The sequence below is a fragment of the Osmerus eperlanus genome, chromosome 5 (genome assembly GCF_963692335.1).
Source record: "Osmerus eperlanus chromosome 5, fOsmEpe2.1, whole genome shotgun sequence".
Lineage (NCBI taxonomy): Eukaryota > Metazoa > Chordata > Actinopteri > Osmeriformes > Osmeridae > Osmerus > Osmerus eperlanus.
This window is the reverse complement of record NC_085022.1, coordinates 6,721,862-6,744,149: the sequence shown is the minus strand read 5'-3', so window position 1 is coordinate 6,744,149 and position 22,288 is coordinate 6,721,862. Positions and strand designations below refer to the sequence as shown.

Genomic DNA, 22,288 nt, shown 5'->3' with positions numbered 1-22,288 from the left:
TGTCTCTCATCAAAGTGAGGTCCAGGACGGTCTGTAATTCAGAAAGTCCATGGTGTTTTCATGTGCTGGGCTTAGAAGTGTCCAAGGTTTCTCTGTTTGTTTTAACCATTTCACAATAAAAAGACAGAGCACATACAGGACTTTAAACACACTGGAAAAGATAAAACTTTATTTCTCCCTGTTGTAACAATACAAAGTCAACATGTGCAAGAACAATTCAACCCCAAAAAACTGCACTGTACATTCTATCTAGTTGTTCTACATAGACAGAACGTAATGTGTGTCGACATTATCCTCATCGTCATAAAATCCATCATCACCACACCCATGTACCAATCACCAAGCTTTATTTGTGTCAGGTGGATATTTCACTGTAAGGCAACTATTACCATGACAACCTGAAGACCAAAACAGACATGGGGACTGATCCTTACCACAAGGTAAGGATTACAAATACATTTACAATGTCAAAAGTTAAGATTCACTAAAAGAGACAACAATCACACCACACTTTGAGAAAAATGATCTCAGGGATTCCTCTCGTGTTAAGGGGACAGAATGAGATGGGTTGCTTGGCACTGACTGACACTTTGAGGAGATGAGAGAAGGGGCTTTTTTGGTGGGACTCACTGCTAGGCTAGCCTCCATGTTGTTGTTGAAGGGGGGAACTCCCTGCTAGCCATGTAGCCTGTTTCAGTGTCAGAAGGGCTGCAGCAGTAAGGCTGCTGAGACGATGTGTGTTTCCTAACATATCCGATCTGTGCAGTTTCCCCTGCTTTGAGGCCCAATTAAATCCCTTTGTAGAGCTGCAGCTGTTTAAAATTCGTGTTCCTCCTGGCTTGCTGAGAGAGAGAGAGAGAGAGAGAGAGAGAGAGAGAGAGAGAGAGAGAGAGAGAGAGAGAGAGAGAGAGAGAGAGAGAGAGAGAGAGAGAGAGAGAGAGAGAGAGGAGAGAGAGAGGAGAGAGAGAGAGAGAGAGAGAGAGAGAGAGAGAGAGAGAGAGAGAGAGAGAGAGACGGTCGAAAGAAAGAAGAGAGAGAGAGGAAGGGGAGAGAGAGAGAGAGATAAGGAGATGGGAGAAAGAGAGAGAGAGAGGAAGGAGAGAGAGAGGGATGGAGGGGGAGAGGGGGAGGGAGAAAGGGGGAGAGAGAGAGTTCCAAGGCTGCTCTCCAGGCCAATTATATCTGAGTTGGGCCCACTTTATATCTACTCTGGTTGTGATGGCAGAACACTTGCAATTAAAATGCGCATTGAAGTTAACTTGCTCTGACTTGCCAATTTGAACGTTATTGCTAACTAAAGATTAGCAGGCCAGAATCCCCATTGTTGTAAGAGCAAATGTCGTAGTCACACTGACTTACTCCAGTCTGCGGACTCCTGTTGAAACATGATATAATGGCCACCCCATTGATATTCTCTTCTGTCTTGTCATTTTGTTTTGGTAAGTGAAGCTACTCTCATCTCTCTGCTCCAGGGTTGTATGTTAGACCCAGTAACCATTTATGGCCCCTTTGTACACCTCCAGGGACTCTGCAGTCTGCTCAGGAACTCTCTTTGTGTAGTTGTGTGCAGTGCCAGACTGCAGGTTACAGACCCAGAATGGGGTTGAAGCACCCACCCTCTGTCTATCCACTGTAGTGGGAGATAGACAGGGCCGCCTGGCTCAGTCTCAGCCTTTTATGTTCCATTCCACACGCAGTCTGGCATGAGCAGATGCTTCCTGTGCTCCTCGGAAGAAGACCTTCGCTTTATTGATCAACCAGGAAATACATTAGCAATTAGTTAGGAACTAAACAGGATTAACTCACAATTGTGTGACATTTTGTATGTACGGTTAATGGGATTATTTCGTTCCTCTCTCATAGCAAAGCTCGCTGGCAGCAGGAGGGCATCAATATTCAATAGAAGTTAATTATCCTGATACATGTCTGTTCCATAGACTTCACCTTCCTATTAAATGTGCCCTTACTGAGAACATTTCATTTGCACCTCACTGGTTACTCAGTCTACTGTACAGTATGTGCTCATTTTAGTGGAGGTCTCCGCAGGGCCCTGAATGCTGTACATTATTGCTGACAGAGAAAGGTGTGTTTATGGGCTGTACATTTTCTATTATGGCTAATCATACATTTTCTAATCATGAACCAAATTAACATTGTCATTTTATTGCTGACTGAGCTAAAGCCTTACCCCGGTCTGGACTGGGATTGAAGATTAATTGGCCATGGTCATAAAATCAATTTGAACTATATATGTTATGTTGAAATACCTGTAATCCAAAAAAACACACTTTTACATAACTTCTTTAGCTGGCATGGGATAGGGAGTCATTTGGCTGTCATTGAAGCGTCCCTGATTCTTGCTTTAGTTTGAATTGAAAAAAACCCTCTATAGTCAACATGAGCCCTTCGGTTGACCTACTATTTCATAAGTGTTTCATGGCATTCATTCTTCATCTAGAACAGTAGGCTAAATTACTGTGTTCATTACAGCATCTTTGTCGAGCAGGGATTAGTGCTCAGTCATCAATAGTCTAGAAGAAGATCAAGTATTGAGAAGCTCACACAGAGAGAGAGACAACACTGTGTCTGTGGTTTCGACAAAGTTTTCAGTACACAAAACATAAGAGATGCTTGGCATCAACTCTTCACTGTGACTTATTCAGAATGTTGACCACAAACTCACAGAATTCCCTGACAATCACATCAATAGATCACCAATAGATAAAACCCCACAACTGTTTCTAATGGCTACAGAATACAAACCAACACAGCAGTGTAATCAAGACTTGATATCTAGAAAGGTGTTTTTTCTTTTTTTAACTAGCGAGCCCTCTTTAGCCTCCTCAAGTTCAGGTTTTGTGTTGGGTGCTCCAAACTGTCCCTCCATAATGTAGGTCTTCTGGTGCCTCGATGAATGTTTCTGTCATTTGTTGTGGTAGGGCTCGACCTCTACAGATCCACACAACCTGTATTCTGCAGAGGCTGAAAGGACCTCATAGACCTGGCTCTGTAGGTCCAACGGTAGGCCTGGTCTGGTACTGAGAGGATGGGTGTGTTGAAGTCAGTGTCCAGGGCTGCTGTTCGCTAGGTCCAGCTCAGCCAGCATTACTGTGGTGCTGTGTCAATAGTCCAGAGTCTGCCCAAGCTCGAGCTCTCCTCTGTCGTTAACTCAACTGAGCAGCTGCCTTTCGCCAGTCTTCTCACAGCAATACTCTGCCCAGACAAAGACACAAGGTATTAGAATCGTCACAGCACAGACAGTAGCACGCCAAATGCAAGAGTTTCACAAACAAGGTTAAATATCAACTTGAGCGATCTTCCGACTAATTTAATGAGGGTAATTCATGCTTTTGTTCGTGCCGGCTGCTCCATGGTCAACTTGAGGAAAGCAATTCCAGCCAGGGCTTTTCTTCCTTGAACAGCCAAACTCAACCAGGCTGTCTTTTGCAGTTTCCATGATATTAATGTACTCACACCACATGGTGAGTGTTGCACTGTAATTGGACAATGTCTGGCTGTCTATCAGTGGCTGCTCCACTGATAGACAGGAGAGGCATAACAAAAAACCTATTTCCAAGACCTATTATTATAACAAAATAAAAACACCACAGCTTAAATTCTGGTTCAAATAAACAATGAATATGCAGTACATATATTACTCTTTGATCACATACAGTGCCACAAAAATCAGAATCAGAATTCGGTTTATTCGCCATGTATATTATGGTCAGTTATGGTGTGCTCTGGAGTGTTATTTCTCTGGCAGGTAGACAGTCAGGTGGGGAGCCACTGCCTTCTGGTCAATGAAGACAAAAAAAAGGAAGGGAAAAGACATAGCCTTGACAGAGACTGGACTGGTTGCCAGACAAGCCCATGTGACAGACTGACTGAGATGGCTGTTGAGTCATTGAGCTCCAACTGAAAGTGACGATCTGGTGGCAGTTCTTAGTCAGGTCCTGTGAACATGGTGGCAGATGCCAGTTGCTTGGATCGTTGTGACGACCGGTGGCGAGGGCTAGGTAGGTGGGAGGCAGCATGGGATAAAGCCTGCCAGGACCCTCAGCCAATGGACCTGCTAATCAGCACCACGGAGACGTTAGTCACATGTCTGGGGTGGCTTTCGGTGGCCACGTGCGCTGCCCACTCTGTTTACACACTGTCACTGTATACAAACCTAAATCAACAAACATCCTGGCGTCAAGCACAGTCCTGATGTCCTGAAGACCAGACCTAAACTATACTCTGGGCCTGGTTTTACTCAAACAATTTGGTAAAGCTAGACTAGGGCTGGACAGCAGGGCTCTCAAGTCTCATGCATTTGCTGTGATACTCACGCATTTCAGCCATTTATCACGCTCTCACGCAACACCTTGTATTTCTCACGCATTTCGACCATTTCTCACGCTGAGAAATAAGGGATAACTTGTACTGCTATATACAATTAATGGACGAGCCGCAGGCATACTGAGATGATACTTGTCTCAAGTTTAGAGTAAAAGCCAATCAGAAACGATAATTAGAATAATGTTTTTTGGGGGAGGGGGGGGAATTGACTCCGAACCAATCGCGGGGCCCTAAACAAATGTTTTGTTTGTTTATTGGGTCGGGCCGGCCCTAAATTAGAAGACCCAATTCTGATCTCTAGCTATATGGTGTTGTGTTCTGATCCTCTGAGGCAGGAAGCACGAACACACAAGGAATGCAGAGAGCCTCACTAGAGAGGGCTTCCTCGGCCAAAGCCCCAGAACTGAATCCAGGTCATCTCTCTGGTGTCCAGAAGACTTGTGCCGCTGCCAGGGAATAAAGCAGGGCATCAGCCCCTGAAGCTCATGGCCCAGGCATTGACACAGCTAAAAGTCATCCACCGATTTCTGCATTTATAACAGTCAGGCTGTCCATTTAATAATTGAATGTTCTGGCTGACAGCAATATGTTGGGAGTTTCCAGGAACAGCTGTGTTTACCACTGTTTTTATGGTTGCTGGAGGTCCCAGGAGAAGATGAGTACATGTTTCATGGCCGTGCCATTTTGGTGTAGATACTTTGTTAAAGGAAAGCAAATAGCACATTTACATTACAGCATCACAAATCTGATTAGTTAAGAAGTGTCTTGCCAGTTCTTGGCTCAGTAGGGTATGCTGTCATTAACTTGATGGGCCCTCTGTTTGAGCTTTTGTCTGAAAGGATATTTTAAGGGTCTTATTGGGTTGTGTGTGTGTGTATTTTTGATCCATTAAATGTATGTATGGGGTAAAAAGTGACTTGTTAATTTATGCCATGGCTTTTTCCCATCAGGCCTACTGTACATGACTACATTTTCTTTGTTTGTTCAAACTAAGCTCCATACCTGGAGAGCCAAGTTTAATAAAAGGGACCCACAGAGAGAAACTAACAAGAGCTTCCTAGGACCGCCCACTCCAGGCTCAGAACACAGCTGCCTATCTAAAAATGCCCATACCAGCCTTCTAAACCAGCAATATGATACTCTCATTCCCTAGCTTGCCATATAGACCTTCATTTCAAGAAAATCGAAAGGGGATGCTTGGAGATGTTTATCAAGTATGGTTTTATGGCAATGTCCGAGTTTTAAGACTTGACCCCATCTTGTTTGTTTACATCAAAACCACAGATGTTGCGCTTAGTGACTTCAACGTTTCTCAGCAGTGTCTCTGGGGATAGGGCTTCGTCCCTCACAAATAAACCCAAGGCCATTCATGACGTATGGTTTGTCTTGTTTCCATGTAGGAAACAGAGAATGAACGACTGGTGCTTGGGTTTCCACTGGAAGGATAGAATCTTTGTGATGTATTACAATACTCGTTTGAACGCTACTGAACTAATTAATTGTAGGTGAGCTTATTATTACCAAAGAGGTAGGAAAGGATTTGTAACATGCCAGGCTTCGTAGTTGATTTACACCTATTGTATGTTCTTTGTCATCTTTGCCAGGAAACACAAGATTAGCTATTTGTGATCGATTTGGTCTCCTCATACATGGCAAGGTGTTCACCGCATACTGAATAATTGGAACAAGAATTGTAATAATACTTTGTGGGAAGTCCTGTTTAATTATATGACTCATGTTCACAGGAGGCTTACTTGTCGTGCACTTTGTGAGACACTCTAAGCAATGCAATAACAACAAAATATGCGACATATTTTGAGAACAACTTATCCTCGAAGATCCTAGTACCACCCTTCCCAATATTACGAGTCAAAATTCAAAGCAGTTACCATCCATCACACATGATATCAACAGGTATTACATAAACCCTGCAGGTTATGGTCATGGTTCCATCCTCCAATGCCTATGTAGTCGTTTAAAATGTGTATTTTGCCCCAATTCCACTATTATTTTGTGTGCCTACTATCTGGAATGCTGGCATTCTTCTAGAACAGGTCAACCAGTACAGTGTGAGATTGATGAGGCCTCTCTTAGTGAGCGGATGCCATGTCTAACTAGGTGGCTCGGTGGGTATTTCCGCTTGTAGTTAGGCATCTGCCAGTGTGTGGACAGCCAAAGGATTCCACTTTTGAAGCCCTAGCTCCTCAATCTGTGTCAGGGCACAGGCTCCGACGGTCCAGTCAAGCTCACAAACCCATTTGTCAAATCTCTGCCCTCATTAAGTTAGTATGGACAGAAGGAGACAGTGTGGTGCACCGGGGCAGTCTGCGACTGCATGAGGAAACAGCTCCTGAGTTCTAGAGTCTTGCCACAGACACACCACAGAACGCCTGGAACTGAGAACCAAATGATTGAGGTTATCTTTGTGCTGTTTCTGTTCTGGACCAACTGTGTTTTGTCTGTGTGTACTGATACATCAAGGTGGCAAGGCTGTAGGTGTCCCCCGGGAACTGATTATTTTATTTTCCTCTCTCTTCGCTTGCTTTAAAGAGTTTGTCTAAGGCTCCCACATGCAATCCAAAAATGTGAAAAGGTCATGAAGGACAGATGTTGTTTTCACTTAAAAATTCTCTGAGGAGGTTTAAATGTGAATGTTAGATGATACTATTGCATTTAGTGTGAGTTATAGGTCACATTAGCATAGTGTCCCTAGCTAGCATTTCAGTTGGCACTTGATTTGATGACGGCTTCATTACGAGATGACCAGGGAATCACAGAAAAGAATATTGAATATTGATGACTCGACTATTTGAGGAGCCAAATATTCAAATAACTATGCTTTCTTAATATTCACTACTGTAGTTTTAAAGCACTTTTTGTAAAGCTCTCTCTTGGAAGTCGCTTTGGATAAAAGTGTCTGCTAAATGAATAAATGTAATGTAAAGAGTGTGTATCGCTAAGTAGTGTGTGTGGGGGGAATGAGAATATCAGTGTGTAGGATGTTAGCATGTCTGTGTGTGTTTGAGAGAGAGAGAGATATTGAGAGAGTGAGAAAAATAGAGAGGTAGAGGAAGAGAGTATACAGGTGTGTGTGGGGGGTACTCAACAATTCATTCGGAATACTGTATTGTAATGCTGGTTTGGAAGTTGACATTTTTGCTCTTTGAGTAAAAACATACAGAACCCAGTAATATGTAGGCAGAGACCAAAAAAAGACACAGAAGCATAGGAAGAAAGATGAATTGAGGGCTTAACTGTAATGGGTTCCCAGGAGCGTGCACCTGCTTTCCAGGAGCTACTTCATAAGCTAAAATGACCTACACCCAAAGTTGCACGTCAAACCAAAATTAAAAAAGATGGCCGTTGTTGGCATTTGTAATGAGAGAGAGCGAGACTCACCAGGCGGTGGACGTGTTGTAGGACAGGAGCGTGGGGCTGTTGCTCTCTCCCCGCAGGCTGTGTCTGGGATGATGGTGACTCTGTACCGTGGGCTGGGCCTGGGCCAGGCTGTCCTCCTCCTCTGGTACCGGCCGATGCCACTGGTTCCTGGCTTTCTTCAGCCAGCGCCCGCCCAGGCCCCACTTCTCCAGGTAGACCCGGCACACCTCATAGTTCATAGCCGAGTAGTACAGGAAGTCCAGGGCTAGCAGCACCATGACGAAGAACCCATAGATCCAGACGCCTACCAGAGCAGTGTAGTTACTGTATGGGAAAGACAGGGAACCAGGTTCACTATCGTTCAACTTGTATATATTCTTCCTCATGCAGTTTAGTAAATTGATAGGACAATATGTTGCATTAGTGCAATGTAAAAAGGGAGGCTTACTGAGCCATCTTTGGTCATCTCCATTTCTCTATGCTAAATCTCTGTAGCCGGTATTCATCTCAACATTCCTCACAGTTGGCTTGCATCTATCAATAACTGTGATGGTAAATGTGCTCAAACTGTTTCCAATCACCCTCAGGTGAGGCCTGTGGGATGTGAGCAGTCGTAAATAGCTTAGGATGCGACAGGGGTTTTATGAAGTGGAGCGCTAGTAGGGAATACCCTGGGAGTTGATGGCATCCTATTAGGATGCAAAGCTAGAAGACACAACTCTGACCCTCATCTGAGTTAGAGTGGATGAGAGACAGGATGTCAGCGTAATACTATCTTTGATTTAAATGGGGTGTCAACCCTTATTTTGAGTGTCAACATTTTGGTTGGTGGAGGTAAATTTGGAACAAATGTATTCAAATCCAGTCTTTTATGACAAAAGACACAAAGCGCAACAGGATGTGAAACTGACCAAAGCAGCTTGCATTATTAATGCACTCTTTACTGTCATGACTCACGTCTAGTGTTAGTGGGCCTCAATGCTTCTACACCCGAACCACAAAAGTACTCCCTTATTGCTTTGTAGCCTAGCTCACTGTTTGCTAAGCCTAATCTAAAAAGAAGTGTACATTTGTCTTTGTGTGAGTGTGTTTAAGGTCAGCAAGCCATCCATACCAGTGTGTTTTAAGAGAGCTTCAGAGTAAACAGATGGTACTGTTTGGACAGGCCTTTGTGTTGAGAGAGCGATTGATAATCACCACACAGCTACAACAAATGTTTGACGTTGTTAAACAAGGCAAATTGAGGGGCAAAATACAGAGATTGATTATGTGTTAGTATTTGGGGCGTTCTTCTGACTGAATGTCTTCTTTACGGATTTTCTTGGATGATTTGCATATGGGTGGAATCTGCCAACACCTGATTTGAATGTCAGAATCAGATCATGAAATCAGATCAGTTCGGCCCACATACCTCTACTTGTAAAGATACTGCAGTGCACTGGAATAGCGAAGAATGGCTGATTAACAAAAGGACTTCTCTGGCCTTGACATTTACCAGAAATGGTGTGCCAGACAGAAAGATAACTTAATTTGAGGCCAGTGGTAAATATCACACTCTCAAACCCTCCGTCTACAGGAAATGGCCTCCCATCAAGTCATGTGAAATATCATGACCTGCCATAGGGCAGAGAGGCCGTCCCTGGCAGAGTCCTGGTGAGAGAGCATTAGTGGAGAGAAGCTCTGTGTGTGTGTGTCAGGGAACCCTCCTACCAAGCTCCTACACACTCACTCTGACTCTCGCTCTCCACAGGCCAGCTGTGCTCGACTAAAGCCCTGTTGTGGTGACAGGGTTGTCACTCGAGCCACATGTGTTTACTTATGGTGAGAAGTGTTTTATGTCACAGTGTCGGGTTTATGTAATGTACTGATTACATAAACATTTACAGATTGCATCGTATAGTACAGTATAATACGAATGTTTTTTTTTTTAGAAGCGTTCTGAGATTTGGCAGAGCACTGTGCTGAAGGCTATAGTGTTCTGATACTCAGCACAGCGCGATACTGCGTACTTGACTCCTGCACTACTCTCCACTGATCTCCCATGCACAGGCATCCCACTCACGGAGGAACAATTGACAGCAGTAGCAGCTCTTCACTGCAGTGTTTCTGAATCTCTCTGTAGCTCTCTGGATCAATGTCGGAGTGCCCTTTGAACACAGGGCAGAGGGTGTCATTGAGAGAGATACCGTCTAGGCCAACAGTTTAACAGTCAGTCACTAGCATTTGAAGCCTGCCAAACCAGGGTTGTATTTTCCTCTGAGAAAATGTCAGAATTTGAGTGGTGCCGTGTCAAGATTTCCCTTAAAGATCCTGTAAAGCAAATTCTATGATTCTATGATTGCTGAAAGCATGTGCAAAGTGCGAAAATGTCGCACTGAAATGTGGAGTTAGACCGTTGAACAGTTTCTCTTCTGTTTTCAGCTCAGGTTTTGTATAGGTGGAGCCAAAAACCGACCGATCTACGTCACAGCGACCGATCTACGTCAGATCACAGACGGTTGCATTCTGTTACTCAGCTGGTACGATGCAAAGACAAAGTAATTAATACATAAAACATTCAGAGACTGGTCAGAGGTAGGCCTATTCTGATATCTGCAATTGATTTAGCTAGTGTTGCTGTTGTTGCTAAATTCAATAAATTCGAGGGGGCGGAGATTCAGGTCCTTCAGGCGACACGCCCCCCCCAGTCTCAAGCACAGAAGACTGCTGATTTTCTCACGATTTCAAAGCCTAATTTAACATACTTGTCTGTGTTTTTTTTCCATTTGAATTTGGATGGGTAGTTAACAACACATTCTTCTGTGGTGTGATGAACTTAAAACTAATTTTAAATTCCACTTTACAGGATCTTTAACTTTATTGAAACATTCTATTCATCCAAAGGATTTTGGACCTTTTTACAGCATACAAGTAGTGTAATTTCAGTTGATAGGAACTGTGTTCTGTTTAAGTAGCCATGGTAAGCTAGTCCATTCTTATGACCATTGAGAAAATAACTTGGACTTACTTGTGCGCATAGCCATCTGAGGTGGTGGTCAGGTTGATCTGCATGACTGTCTGGAACTCTGTCTCGTTGCAGCAGTACTTGAAGGCCGTGTTGTTGTGGTGACAGCAGAACATGTAGGTCTTGTTGTCTGAGAGGCGGGGGCAGTGGAAGCCAAAGTGGTAACGCCCCTTGTGGTCGGAGTAGGGCTCGCACACTCGGAAATGTGCCGAGAGGGCTGGAGAGATGGAGGGCCAGATCGAATCAGGCAGGGTGAAATATTTAGATTATGTGATATTTGGCATGCAGTTGTGCTGTTCTTGTTGTAAATGCCATGACAGTAAATGCGTGGATGGTCACAGTTGTGACACACAATTTATCCAACTGAAATATATTCTACATGGCAAATTATGGAAAGAAATAACAAAATTCAACACTACGCTTCTAATCTCTGTAGAACGTTTGGAATTTTAAGAAATGAGTCATGAATATGAAGTCTTGCAACCAAGAAGCTTTTTCTGTCTTTGAAGTCATGGAAACATCATTTGGCAGGCGAGACTCATGTAGATGATAACCAATTACTAGCCTGTCAGCCAAATGGACCAGTTATAATGGATGTCAATTACACATGTCTGATGACGGTTAACGCTCAACAATGGACCAAGACAAAACCACTTGTTTGACACCATCAAACCCTATCAGCTTCAGAGAATTTGGCATCCTTTCACATTTAATCCCTGCTAATCACAGGATGTAAATATATCCTACAGATAGGTGGAGACAGATACTTTTGTTGTTGTTGCATGAAGCCTGAATGAACAATGTAAAAGGGGAAGAAAAGGAAGGTCGTGTCTTTCTGTCATGTGCTTCCCATGAATAATGTACCAAAGATAATTGAGAGTGCTAAAATGGATAATGTTCCTCCAGGGTATTTGGGATGATTGGTCCTTCATATTTCTGCTGATGGTAGAAAGCTTTTATAATCTTGGACAGGGACATATTGGCCATGTGAAGGAGCCTAACACTCAGGGTAGAGAGCCTCAATTTGTGGCTTACTGGGTTCTTTCCAGCAGCTTTGATAGGATTTAATACAGGAAGGGAAAATACCTTGAGCATGATGTGCAAGAAATACAACAAAAAAAACAATGCTGTTCAATTGAGTTCTCGAGATAGGGACTGAGTGCAGAGCTGGAAGGATTAAGATCTCTACAGCTTGACATTTCAGAGGTGTCTGCAGAGGTAAATCTCCAGAAATCAGATCTATCGTTCATAAATGTCAAGCATCATCCTCAAATAGACATTTAAAATATCTTTATCTTTATTTGTCATAAGCCCATGGCAGTAAAATCCATGGTTGTGGTGTAACGACACTTGATGATGCTGTAAACTTTAGGAAAAAAAGAAGGATTGGCAGTTATAAGATCTACCAATGAGGAAGCCAAGGATCTATGCACAGGAAGTGGACCATAAAGTGCTCTAATGATGCAAGACTTAAAGGTACATGTGGGACATGGGGAGTTGCGGTATTAGGTGGAAACATCTGGCTTTGGTCAAAGTACCATTCTACACATTGCCATGTTATTAATTACATTAACACCTTTAAGAATGTTAGGATACAGTAAACAGTGTATAAATATTGCATTATATTTACAATCTGTGAGCCCAAACCCTGAAAGGATCTCCCTCAATTACATTTGTTTACAAGTCCATGACAGCATTTCAGGAATGTTGATCTGACGATCAAATATTGCGAATAGTTAAACAGTGTTTCTGTGATGGTCGGACATGTATGTTGAAATTCACACATACATCTGTGCAAACACAAACACACACCCACACACATATACACACACACACACACACACAGTGGTCTGACCTGCTGTGGACAGCAGGAGGAAAATGACTGTCAGGACATTGAAGGACTGCCGGCTGGTGATCGTCATCTTGTCGTCCTCATAAGGGAGCAGGACGGAGAGCGGGGCTGGCTGCTTCAGCTGGACCTGGACATCCTCTGCTCTCTCACAGCTCCTCTCACATGGCTGCAGACGTACACTTGAGCCCCTGGAGAGCAAGAGGACAGATCAACACTGATGCATTAAGAAGACATTTAACATTTAGGTTACATTGACTACATAGATGTATCTACATCTACAATATACATAGTATAAACATTGTAGTTTAGGAAAAGACTTATTGGCAACACTTTACATTACGGTTACATAAACTTTAATTTGACTAGAAGATCTATAGTAACAACCGTGTAGTTAAATAGGAAATGCATAGAAATAGCCAAAAGCCTGGGGTACTAAGACAGTATAGTGGTTTGTCGCATAGCTTTCTTTTACGTGTAATACTTACGGTCCTGTACCATTAACCACAGGCCAAACTGTTGCTGTCACTTAAAAAAACGCAAATGTCCCTTTTTCCCTTCAGTGTGTTTCACAGCCCTTGAGAGTTCTGGCAAATGTGGACATTTGTTAGTTAATGTGTTTGTCACTTATAAATCACAGCAAAGTTTGACAGATAAGGACCCTGTGTGGCAATAAAACTGTTCAAAGATGAGCCTGCTGCTAAACGATGCTTCACTGGAGTCTGTGAAAGTATATACTTGCTGCAACATCACCGCAAGGCTACCATTAGCATGGTAGTACTCTGTCACAGCTGTCCCAAGACTGGCACTAAACGAGACAAATGGACAAAGATGTTAATCGATTCAGCTTAGAAAGCTTTTGTTTTTTACTCTTCTGGACCGTTGTTGACACTAGGAAGAATGCAGGAGAAATGCTAAAATCGGTATTTGTCAAATTCTGTTGGTTCAGTTGTGAGCTTACATTTGTCAATGTAAAATTTACATTAACTGAAGGTTGAGTCACACGGCATCAATCACTTGGAAAGTAAGGCAACGTTAGCATAACCATCTGCCTCATGGCTGTGTGGGTCTATGATTGCCCCATCAGCAGTTTGCTTTGGTGACAGACGGAGATTGATGCAGCCTACAGTCTGATGCAGAATAAGTCAGAATTCAAGCATGGTTTTCCTGGTTTCTTTCAGTCAGAAACAAGAGGTTGAGGTTTGTCCATCCAGCCTCCAAGACTCGTCTATCCATTCTCCTTGCTCTCTCCCTTTCACTTCCCAATCCATCTCTACTCACCCTTGATGCAAAGTCATCAGTCCAGAAGTCTACCTGATGAGAACATTGCTCAACAAAGGGGTTAGAACCCACCATAGCTGCAGCACCGATATCTCATATAGAGGACGGTGGAGACAGAAACATGTGTCCTGGTGGTGGAGTGATGCGGTGGTTTCGTGTTGTCGTTTCTGCTGTAGCATCCGTCTCTCTGCTCCTCAGAGAGCCTGGATGCAGACACCACCGGAGGCTTGTTAGAAACGTTTGCCTTCTTTCTTCTTCTTTTTTTTTCGAGCTAGAACGGACAAAATGTTTTGTCAGGCAGCAACATATGCTGTGGGACCAGGGATTCCCTTTCCCAAGGTTGATGGACATACGTTCCTGTGTTGTGCCGTGCTGTAGGCTGACATGTTCCTCCTAATGACATGTGTGTTTTCAGCCAAAGAATCTGATGTGAAATCAGTTGTGAACGCTCAGGTTTCACTGGGGTGATGAGTTTAATAGAAGCAAAGCAGAATGCAGTACAGTACAAGCAGGCAAGGACAACCACACATACACCCCACCCCACCCACACAGAACATACAAGGATTCAAACAAACACATAGCTCTCAGGATGAACATGTTGCACACATGAACAGTCTGATGCTGATTAGATGCTGTTTACATCACAGCCGAAAAACACACACAAAACACACAGCCAGACAACAAAACAAGGCACAAACTGCGACGAGCATGATTCTGATGACACTAATTATTACTAAACAAAGAAATGATCCCTAACAACCCAGTTTATCTTACAACTTAACAGACTCAAACAGCATAAAAGTAAATAAAGCTGCAATTACCCCTGCCACTGAGAAATTCACAATTGCAACAAAGCAGGGAGCTTAGATCTGTTGGTAGGGTGATAAGCAAAGTGGTTTTGTTATTTTCAGATAACAAATAGATTCAAAACAACCTTCTTGTATCGTCATGGTTTTGATCAGATATTTGTTCCAGATATTTGCTCAAGTACTGTCAGAAACACATGTTTTTCTTTCCAAATGTATATTTCTTTTATTTGTGTGTACTGTTGAGCTTCTTTCATCCTGCAGCTTTAATGCTAATGCATTGACCTGATGCAATATTTTCTGATATCCTCAGGCTATTTATTGAAACCAATTTACCATAAGATCCCTGCAAAGCCATGGGACATAATACAGGACATAATCGGAATCATTTGACTTTTACATTAAATCTATATGGATTATCTATAGCATATCATTTGTTTGTTCAAAGCTAAAGAATAGGCATGCCCCAAACAAACAGTACAGTGTGATAGACATCTTGCTTCAGGAGTCTGTAGGAACACAGGTGGCAGCTCGGACCTCCTTCAACAGACATAGCCTCTTCATCATCATCCCAGTCTTGGGTGTACTGGTGGCAGGAACCCAGATCATACTGCTCACTATTCAACAGAATAGCTAAGATGTGGTTACTTTGCGATGTGGCTAGTGGCAACCTGGCTACAGACCGTTCTCTGACCACCGATATACAGTTTGAACCATGCACTTCTGATCCTTGATCTTCTGCTGTACTTTTACATGTACTATTTGTACCATTTGAATGACATGAGAGCATCACTTGGATACTGTGCAGAGCCCCGTGAGGATATGTTCCTACATTAGGGAGGTTGATTACTGAGCCTGGTCTGTGCATCATGATTTCTGAACTGCTGTCTTGCTATGTGTGTACATTTATACGTAAGTGTGTGTGTGTGTGTGCGCGCGCATGTATCCTAAGATTTAAAAACCGTTTGACTTGAAAAGAAAACATTTCACTTTTAGATTTTGATCTGGGCACTGAGTTGTTCCAGAGTGTCTGTGTGCTTTGCGTGTATAATACCTTCAATTCCCATCCTCAAGACTCTGCAAGAATGGCCAAAACTCACTCTGCCTGAAAGGCTAGACAACAAGTCAGTTTCACAGGATAAGGAAAGAACACAGTATATGAAAGGTGTATTCAAAGAGTGAATCAATGAGACATTTACGCCTGGTGTCTTGGACACAAAGCAAGCCTGATCATTGCAATATGATCACTCTTGAAATTTACATTTACATTTAGTCATTTAGCAGACGCTCTTATCCAGAGCGACTTACAGTAAGTACAGGGACATTCTCCCCGAGGCAAGTAGGGTGAAGTGCCTTGCCCAAGGACACAACGTCATTTGGCACGGCCGGTCCGGGAATCGAACTGGCAACCTTCAGATTACTAGCCCGCTTCCTTCACCGCTCAGACACCTGACGAAATGCTGTTGTTAATAGTCCAGTTGGTTTAATCGGTTGTTAAATCAATTGCTAGCTTGTGAGCCCTGTTGTTGGCACAGTACACTCCTTACTCTTAACACTGCTTCACAGGGGTGTCAAAGGAGTCTCCACACGTACAAATGCTGGAACTGCCCTACTTTATATCAGCGACAATGCAAACTATATCTCCAAACATCAACCCCCACCACTGCCACCCTAAACAACATTTTAAAAGGCAGACTGTGAAAAACCAGTGTGCTAATAAGCTACTGCTCGACACAGACGGAGACATCTTCTTCCAGTAAATAATCAGGAAAAGGATGGATTTTGCTCAGTCTAGTAATCAGCGTCTGTGGTGCTCGAGAACAGGAAATGAACAGACAAGAGTCGCTGTCATATAGGAAAGAAGCTGCTGAAAGAACGACACAGCAGGGTTGCCAGGGAGCTTGTTGTGGTGAAAGTGGCCCATGCTAGTTTAATAGGTTCCTCTATTGTGTGCCTGCCTGCCTCTCTGCCTGCCTCTCTGCCTGCCTCTCTGTCTGCCTGCCTGCCTGCCTCTCTGCCTGCCTCTATGCCTGCCTGCCTCTCTGCCTGCCTCTCTACCTGCCTGCCTGCCTCTCTGCCACTCTGCCTGCCTGCCTGCTTCTCTGCCTGCCTGCCTATGCATACTGTATATGGTAAGGCTGCATTTGCACGATAACTCTGTATTAAGTTGACACAATCCAAAAATATGTTAACACTGTAATCAAAGTCAGATTCTGTCAGCCTGCTGTCTGTCAACCTGCTGAGATCTTTCATTACCGTCCCCCATTCCTGTACTTCCTTCCATCTCCCTCTCTCATCTGGAACTGTAAGACTGGTTCGAAAGGTGTAATTGTGTTTGTCAAAGGATGCTAGTGGGGATCCTATACATAACATCTGACTGAGCCTAACAACACAGAGGGAACCGAATGGTTTCCTCATATAGCCACAGTACATGACAACTGAAGATTTGATAGATAGCCAAATGCCAAAATGTAGTGTATCATACGAATGTCACACTGTACAAGCAATAGTTACAGCTAAATCCAAATTTTATTGACGGAAATATCACACAGACACAATTATATTAAAGAGTATTCAACTGTGTGAACCAGTCATATGAATAACGTTCAACCTCCCAGTCAATGTGAGCTCCTAGCTGGTGTGAATACTTCTTGCATCAGTCGGAAATTAAACTGAACATTCCTTTGGGTGCATTTCCACCCTGTGATAAAAAAACATATTCAAGCAGGATAGGGATTTCTAATGAGACTTCCACTGGAGTTGAATCAGCGAAATTCATTATAAAATCACAGTTGTGAAAGTCGGGGGAGGGGGGATTGGAATTTATTAGACCTCACGAACATAATGTGAGCTTTGCTTCGTATCTACCAAGCCCATGCTTCCAGAGGATAGAACAGACTGTGGTTCTCGGGAGTCTCTAGCTTGCTACCTGTCAAGGCGAGGGATTCTCTTGCTATTATTAGACAGCCCTCCCATCAGTAAGCAGGCATAGTGAATGAGGGGAACTAAAGATGAGCAGCATCAACAGCACAGAAGACTGATCCTCTATTTTGGTTCCTTCCTTTAACAGCCCCCCGTTTCATTGGGTATAGCTCTGCGGTAGAGCATCTGACTGCAGAGGTCACAGGTTTTAATCCCCCTACGCTCTGCTAAATGAATACGTAGCCTAGTTTGCTCTGGTTTCCATGTTTCTGCTTTGATCAGGGGGATGATCGATGCGTGACACTGGGAAAGTGTTCTGAATAATCCATCATGTCCAGGGCTGGAGACATGACATTCTGTATCGTTTAGGGAGGTCTTACAAAAGCTGCTCTTCGTTGTTTGTCAGACTCCTGCCACCATAGGACCTTTAGCTTTTCAAGGCTGCCGTCACATACCGCAGGCTGATTAATCATTCTAGTGTTTATGCGTACTGTATTTTAGGCCAGCGTGACTCTGATGCTACCCTTTATGGTTGTAAGGAAGAGAACCAGGGGGGAAAAGGCGCCCAGCACCCCAGGAGGTCACAGACATGGGGCCCCTTCGGCTTCATCTCCCAGACACAACTTGAGCCCTGTTTGTTTGATTTCGCTGTGACACTACGCTTTGGGCTGATCTCATTTCTTCTGGCTAGTATTCGCTTCCTCATCCTCAGTTGATCCTCGAGAACACAGCTCTAAAATAACGCTTCACTGCCCGCCGGGAATGTCAAGGAAGAAATGCAACGCTCGGCGAGACACCAGCCATAAGCGTGTGACGAAATTCGTGATTCAAACATCTAGATGAGCTGAGTGGTTCCCGAATGGCCTCATGCGTCTTCATCCTCAGATTGCATTCCGTGGGCTCTGTTGTGGACAGGGATATCTTACTTACAGACTACACATCAATTCTCACCATGATACGCAATTGCCAACAAGCCTGATAAATGGCCGTACCACACATTCTTATCTGTGGTGTATTTTCATGTTCTGGTGTTTGACAGCGCCAGATGACACTTCTGAAGCACAGTCACAAAGAAATCCCAGGAGATAAACATAGACAGCTCACACAACTACAGGTCACACGAGGAGATCACCGAGGCCAAAGGGCAAAGGTCAGCAACTGCGCAAACATTCTTCAGAGAATAACACTGTCACTCTGAGGGATTGTTTTTAATATATTTAACTCTCCAAATTCAAGCTCTAATGGAGTTTTGACAGGTGATTTTTATGTGACATTAGAAACCCAGAGAGTTATTTTCAGAGATCATTAGAAGATGTGCTGGCTGACTGTCCGTCACAGAGGAATCACACCTTATTACTGAAGCTGTCGTGATCTAAGGGAACCAGACGGAGCTCCGCTCGGCAAGCAGGAGCCTGAGAGTACGTCTGCACAGCGCCGCAAACCACCGACACCTGATTGGTTCGTACACACTCTTTCAGCATGCATGAGATGCTAACAAATGAGTCACTTAAGAAAACGAGAATCTTTGTAAGGGAAGAATCCGGAACCCTTTGAAGGACGATGATTGAAAGGATTTTGATCAACGTGAAGGAGTTGGAATTACACAAGGAAAATAGATATACCGAGTATAATGAGTGATGTGACTCACTGTCCTTTGTCTCTCTAGTATTACAACTGATGCTAACAGAAAGCATAGTTATTCCTATTCCCCATCATGCCAGACAACAGCGGCAATACACACCTGTTATTGTCGCCTACGAGGGAAATGTCACAGTTTGTGTTTAACGCACACACACTCGTCATCGTTGTCGCTCACAGTGTGAGGGTTCCTCTCTGAGGTGTTTGCCATGCGACTATCAGACACAGCTGCTGTGCTGGGACTTTAGATAACATGTGAGACCAAACACACACACACTCAAATAAACCTCAGTTATCTATTGTTCTTCTGTCCCTGCACCGTCACCATGGCAGTGTGGCTTCCCTTAACTACCAGGTCGGCAGCACGAGCACAAAGAACCCCCGTTGTCACAAAGAACACATTGTTCCACCGTTTCTCATTTGTTTGTGAGAATGCAATGGCAGTGTTCTTCAGTTGACTTCTGCGTGGTTGGGAGGGATCTGCATGTGCATGCGTGTGTGTGTGGAGCGGGCATTAAATGTACATTGTTTAATAACGCGAGGGACAATTGTAGCGGAGAGGAAGGAGATGAGGAAGGAAAGTTGTCATTCCGAGCGTGATGGTGAATTCAAACTATTCAATAACAATGTCCTTATACTCTCCCATGCTCCATTAATCCTTAATCCCCACTTGAACCTCCCTTCGGGAGTCAGAACGCGGAGGTCAGCCACTCATCCAGACAACCAGCTACAGACCAGGCTACAACTGATGGTAAACTGGAGGTAACAGTACAGGTCTTCAATCGTACCTCTGAACCTTTGTCTGTTTCAGCGTGAGGGACATGGGGCCCTGGCTCCAACACTCACTGCCCTTTTATCTGGATTCAAGAGCTTCTCCTGCCCTCCAGCAGACTGGGTGTCAGCAGCTCTGCAACACCTGCCTCAGCCCCAGTAATCACACTCCAGAGTCACACACCAACTTTCCTACCCTTCCGCTCTGAAAACAAGTCCAAACACAGGCACCTTGACTTTCATGGTCCTGCTCCTCTTGACTGTTTCCGAGCAGAGTAGGATTTTCCGACCTACATCCTGTATGATTCGAAATCTGAATTTCGACATAAACAAGGACCGATAAAGGATCAAAGCTTGTGTGGCCTTAGTTCTCCGGTGGATTCGGAGAACTAATGAGTATTGACACAGCCCAGACATTCATTTTGTATTCAGATGCCGGTAATCAGTTAATTGATATATGGATCCATATTGCATGTGTGTGACGTGGGTTAGGGTTGTTTTTTAAACAATACATTCATGGATTGCTTTTGGCAACAAAAAAAGACTTTCGGAAAGTCAAGCCGAAGCCCACCAATGCTCTCAACACCTTGACAACCTGGTTACGAGTCAGTGCAATATTTCCCTGCTTGTTTGTTGACCACAGAGTAGCAAACAGCACATCAGCATTCAGAACAGCCGGTGGGTGAAAATTTCTCTGAATTTCAACAGCACGGTTTTGATTTTATCATTCCTGCCTCTCATTTGAGCAGGTCAGATGCACAGGAGAGAAGATGCCCTTATGTTTATTTGGTGATAAACCCTTTCCATCTACATCCATCCCTCTGAGTGAACAACAACCACCTACAAACCACCATAATGTGAAACCGAATGGAAACAGTTTGGTGGGGATTATGACAACAGACTCCAGATGCCATATTGCCACCTCTACATAATGACAGTGTTTAATATGGTGTGATTTCCTCGGTAAACACTGATAAATACCTCTCATTTAGTTTGATTTTGTGGCAGAGATCTGGAATCCTGACAAACATTAATAGAATATAGTGTATCATTGGAGTTACAAAATAGACAATATCCTTTACAGAGTAAAAGACGTGACCTCTACAGTACTTGACTGGCCGGCTGACTGTCTGGCTGATTGACTGGTTGGCTGCCCGACTGACTGGCTGAATGCTTCTGGTGTCTAATGGTTACATTATTTGGATACAGGGCTACGCAGCGAGAAAGAGAGAGAGAGAGAGGATACAACTGATGCTTAGCTGTGTGTGTGTGTGTGTACGTGTGAGTTTGTGTGTACCTGCGCATGCCTGTGTGACAGAATCAGGCTTAGTAGCTACAGTAGCTATAGCTACGGTACTTGATGAGCTTGAGACATTGCCTTTGATGCTTCCAGCCTTATTCATCCAGTTGTACTGAACAGATAATTATCTAGCAAGGTTCATACACACACAGAACATCACAAGAGATGGGGAACTCTATAGGAAGGAAACAGACACTAAGACAGAGACCAGAAACTAACACATTCAGTTCTCAGTGCAGTGGGCCAGGAAACAATGTCTATCATCCAGAGTGTTTATGATCTCCTGGTCTGTTCTCATCAAAAGGCTTTGATTAAAGCGCATGCTGTGATTTTCAAGTACATTATGTTACTTCTACATTATGTTCTTATTCAGTTAGCAGTCAATTCCTCTTGAATGTACACATTCATTGGAGGCTCATGACATTTCTCAGGTTTGATTATCTTCTTCAATTTAATTCAAATGTTGAATTAGAGCCCAGGCAGTTCAGTTTGTTCTCGTCACAGCCTATGAACGCTTCTCTGAAGGACAGGCATACAAGATTTTCCTGGAGAGATGAGATGATGACATACCGGTTTCATTTAGATCAGATTCACTTTGCCATGTCTGACTTTGTGTCTTAGACACATCTTGACACCAATGACAGTGTTCCACTCTTTCGAAACTAGCTCATCTTTCTTCACCCAGAATATGAAATGCTTCTTACTCAGTTTACAGCAAGGTGAGTCTGTTGTGTGAGTGTATGCGTTTGTGTGTCTGTGCGTTTGGATGTGCGTGTATGTGTGTGCGTTTGGGTGTGTGTGCGTATGTCTGTTCATGTCTGTGTATGTTTGTGTCTTTCCAAGGCACCAGTCGTGACGTTCCTCCCGTCTCCTTCACTCTGTGTGTCAGGCTGGCTATAACACCATCACGGTCAGTGACTTCTTGCACTGGGGAATGTCAACAAGCGTCTGAGTATTCTGGTCAGTCCCCATAAGGACCTGCTATAGACCTGTGT

At 43.7% G+C, this 22,288-nt stretch overlaps 1 protein-coding gene across 2 annotated transcripts in view; it reads right to left on the bottom strand.

Annotated features, from left to right (window-relative positions):
• Window positions 1-147: 147 nt before the first annotated feature.
• The window catches only part of shisal1b (shisa like 1b), a 23,926-nt gene continuing 1,785 nt past the window's right edge, over window positions 148-22,288 (bottom strand). The window contains exons 2-5 of one of the 2 annotated variants that reach the window (XM_062461471.1): window positions 12,582-12,766; window positions 10,730-10,943; window positions 7,744-8,046; window positions 148-3,213 (exon numbers count right to left, since the gene is read on the bottom strand). In XM_062461471.1, the coding sequence (XP_062317455.1) occupies window position 3,213; window positions 7,744-8,046; window positions 10,730-10,943; window positions 12,582-12,648 (585 nt within the window). In that variant the 5' untranslated portion in view covers window positions 12,649-12,766 and the 3' untranslated portion in view covers window positions 148-3,212. Of the gene's footprint in view, window positions 3,214-7,739; window positions 8,047-10,729; window positions 10,944-12,581; window positions 12,767-22,288 lie in introns of those variants that run through there. The other variant, XM_062461470.1, reaches the window with a different exon arrangement.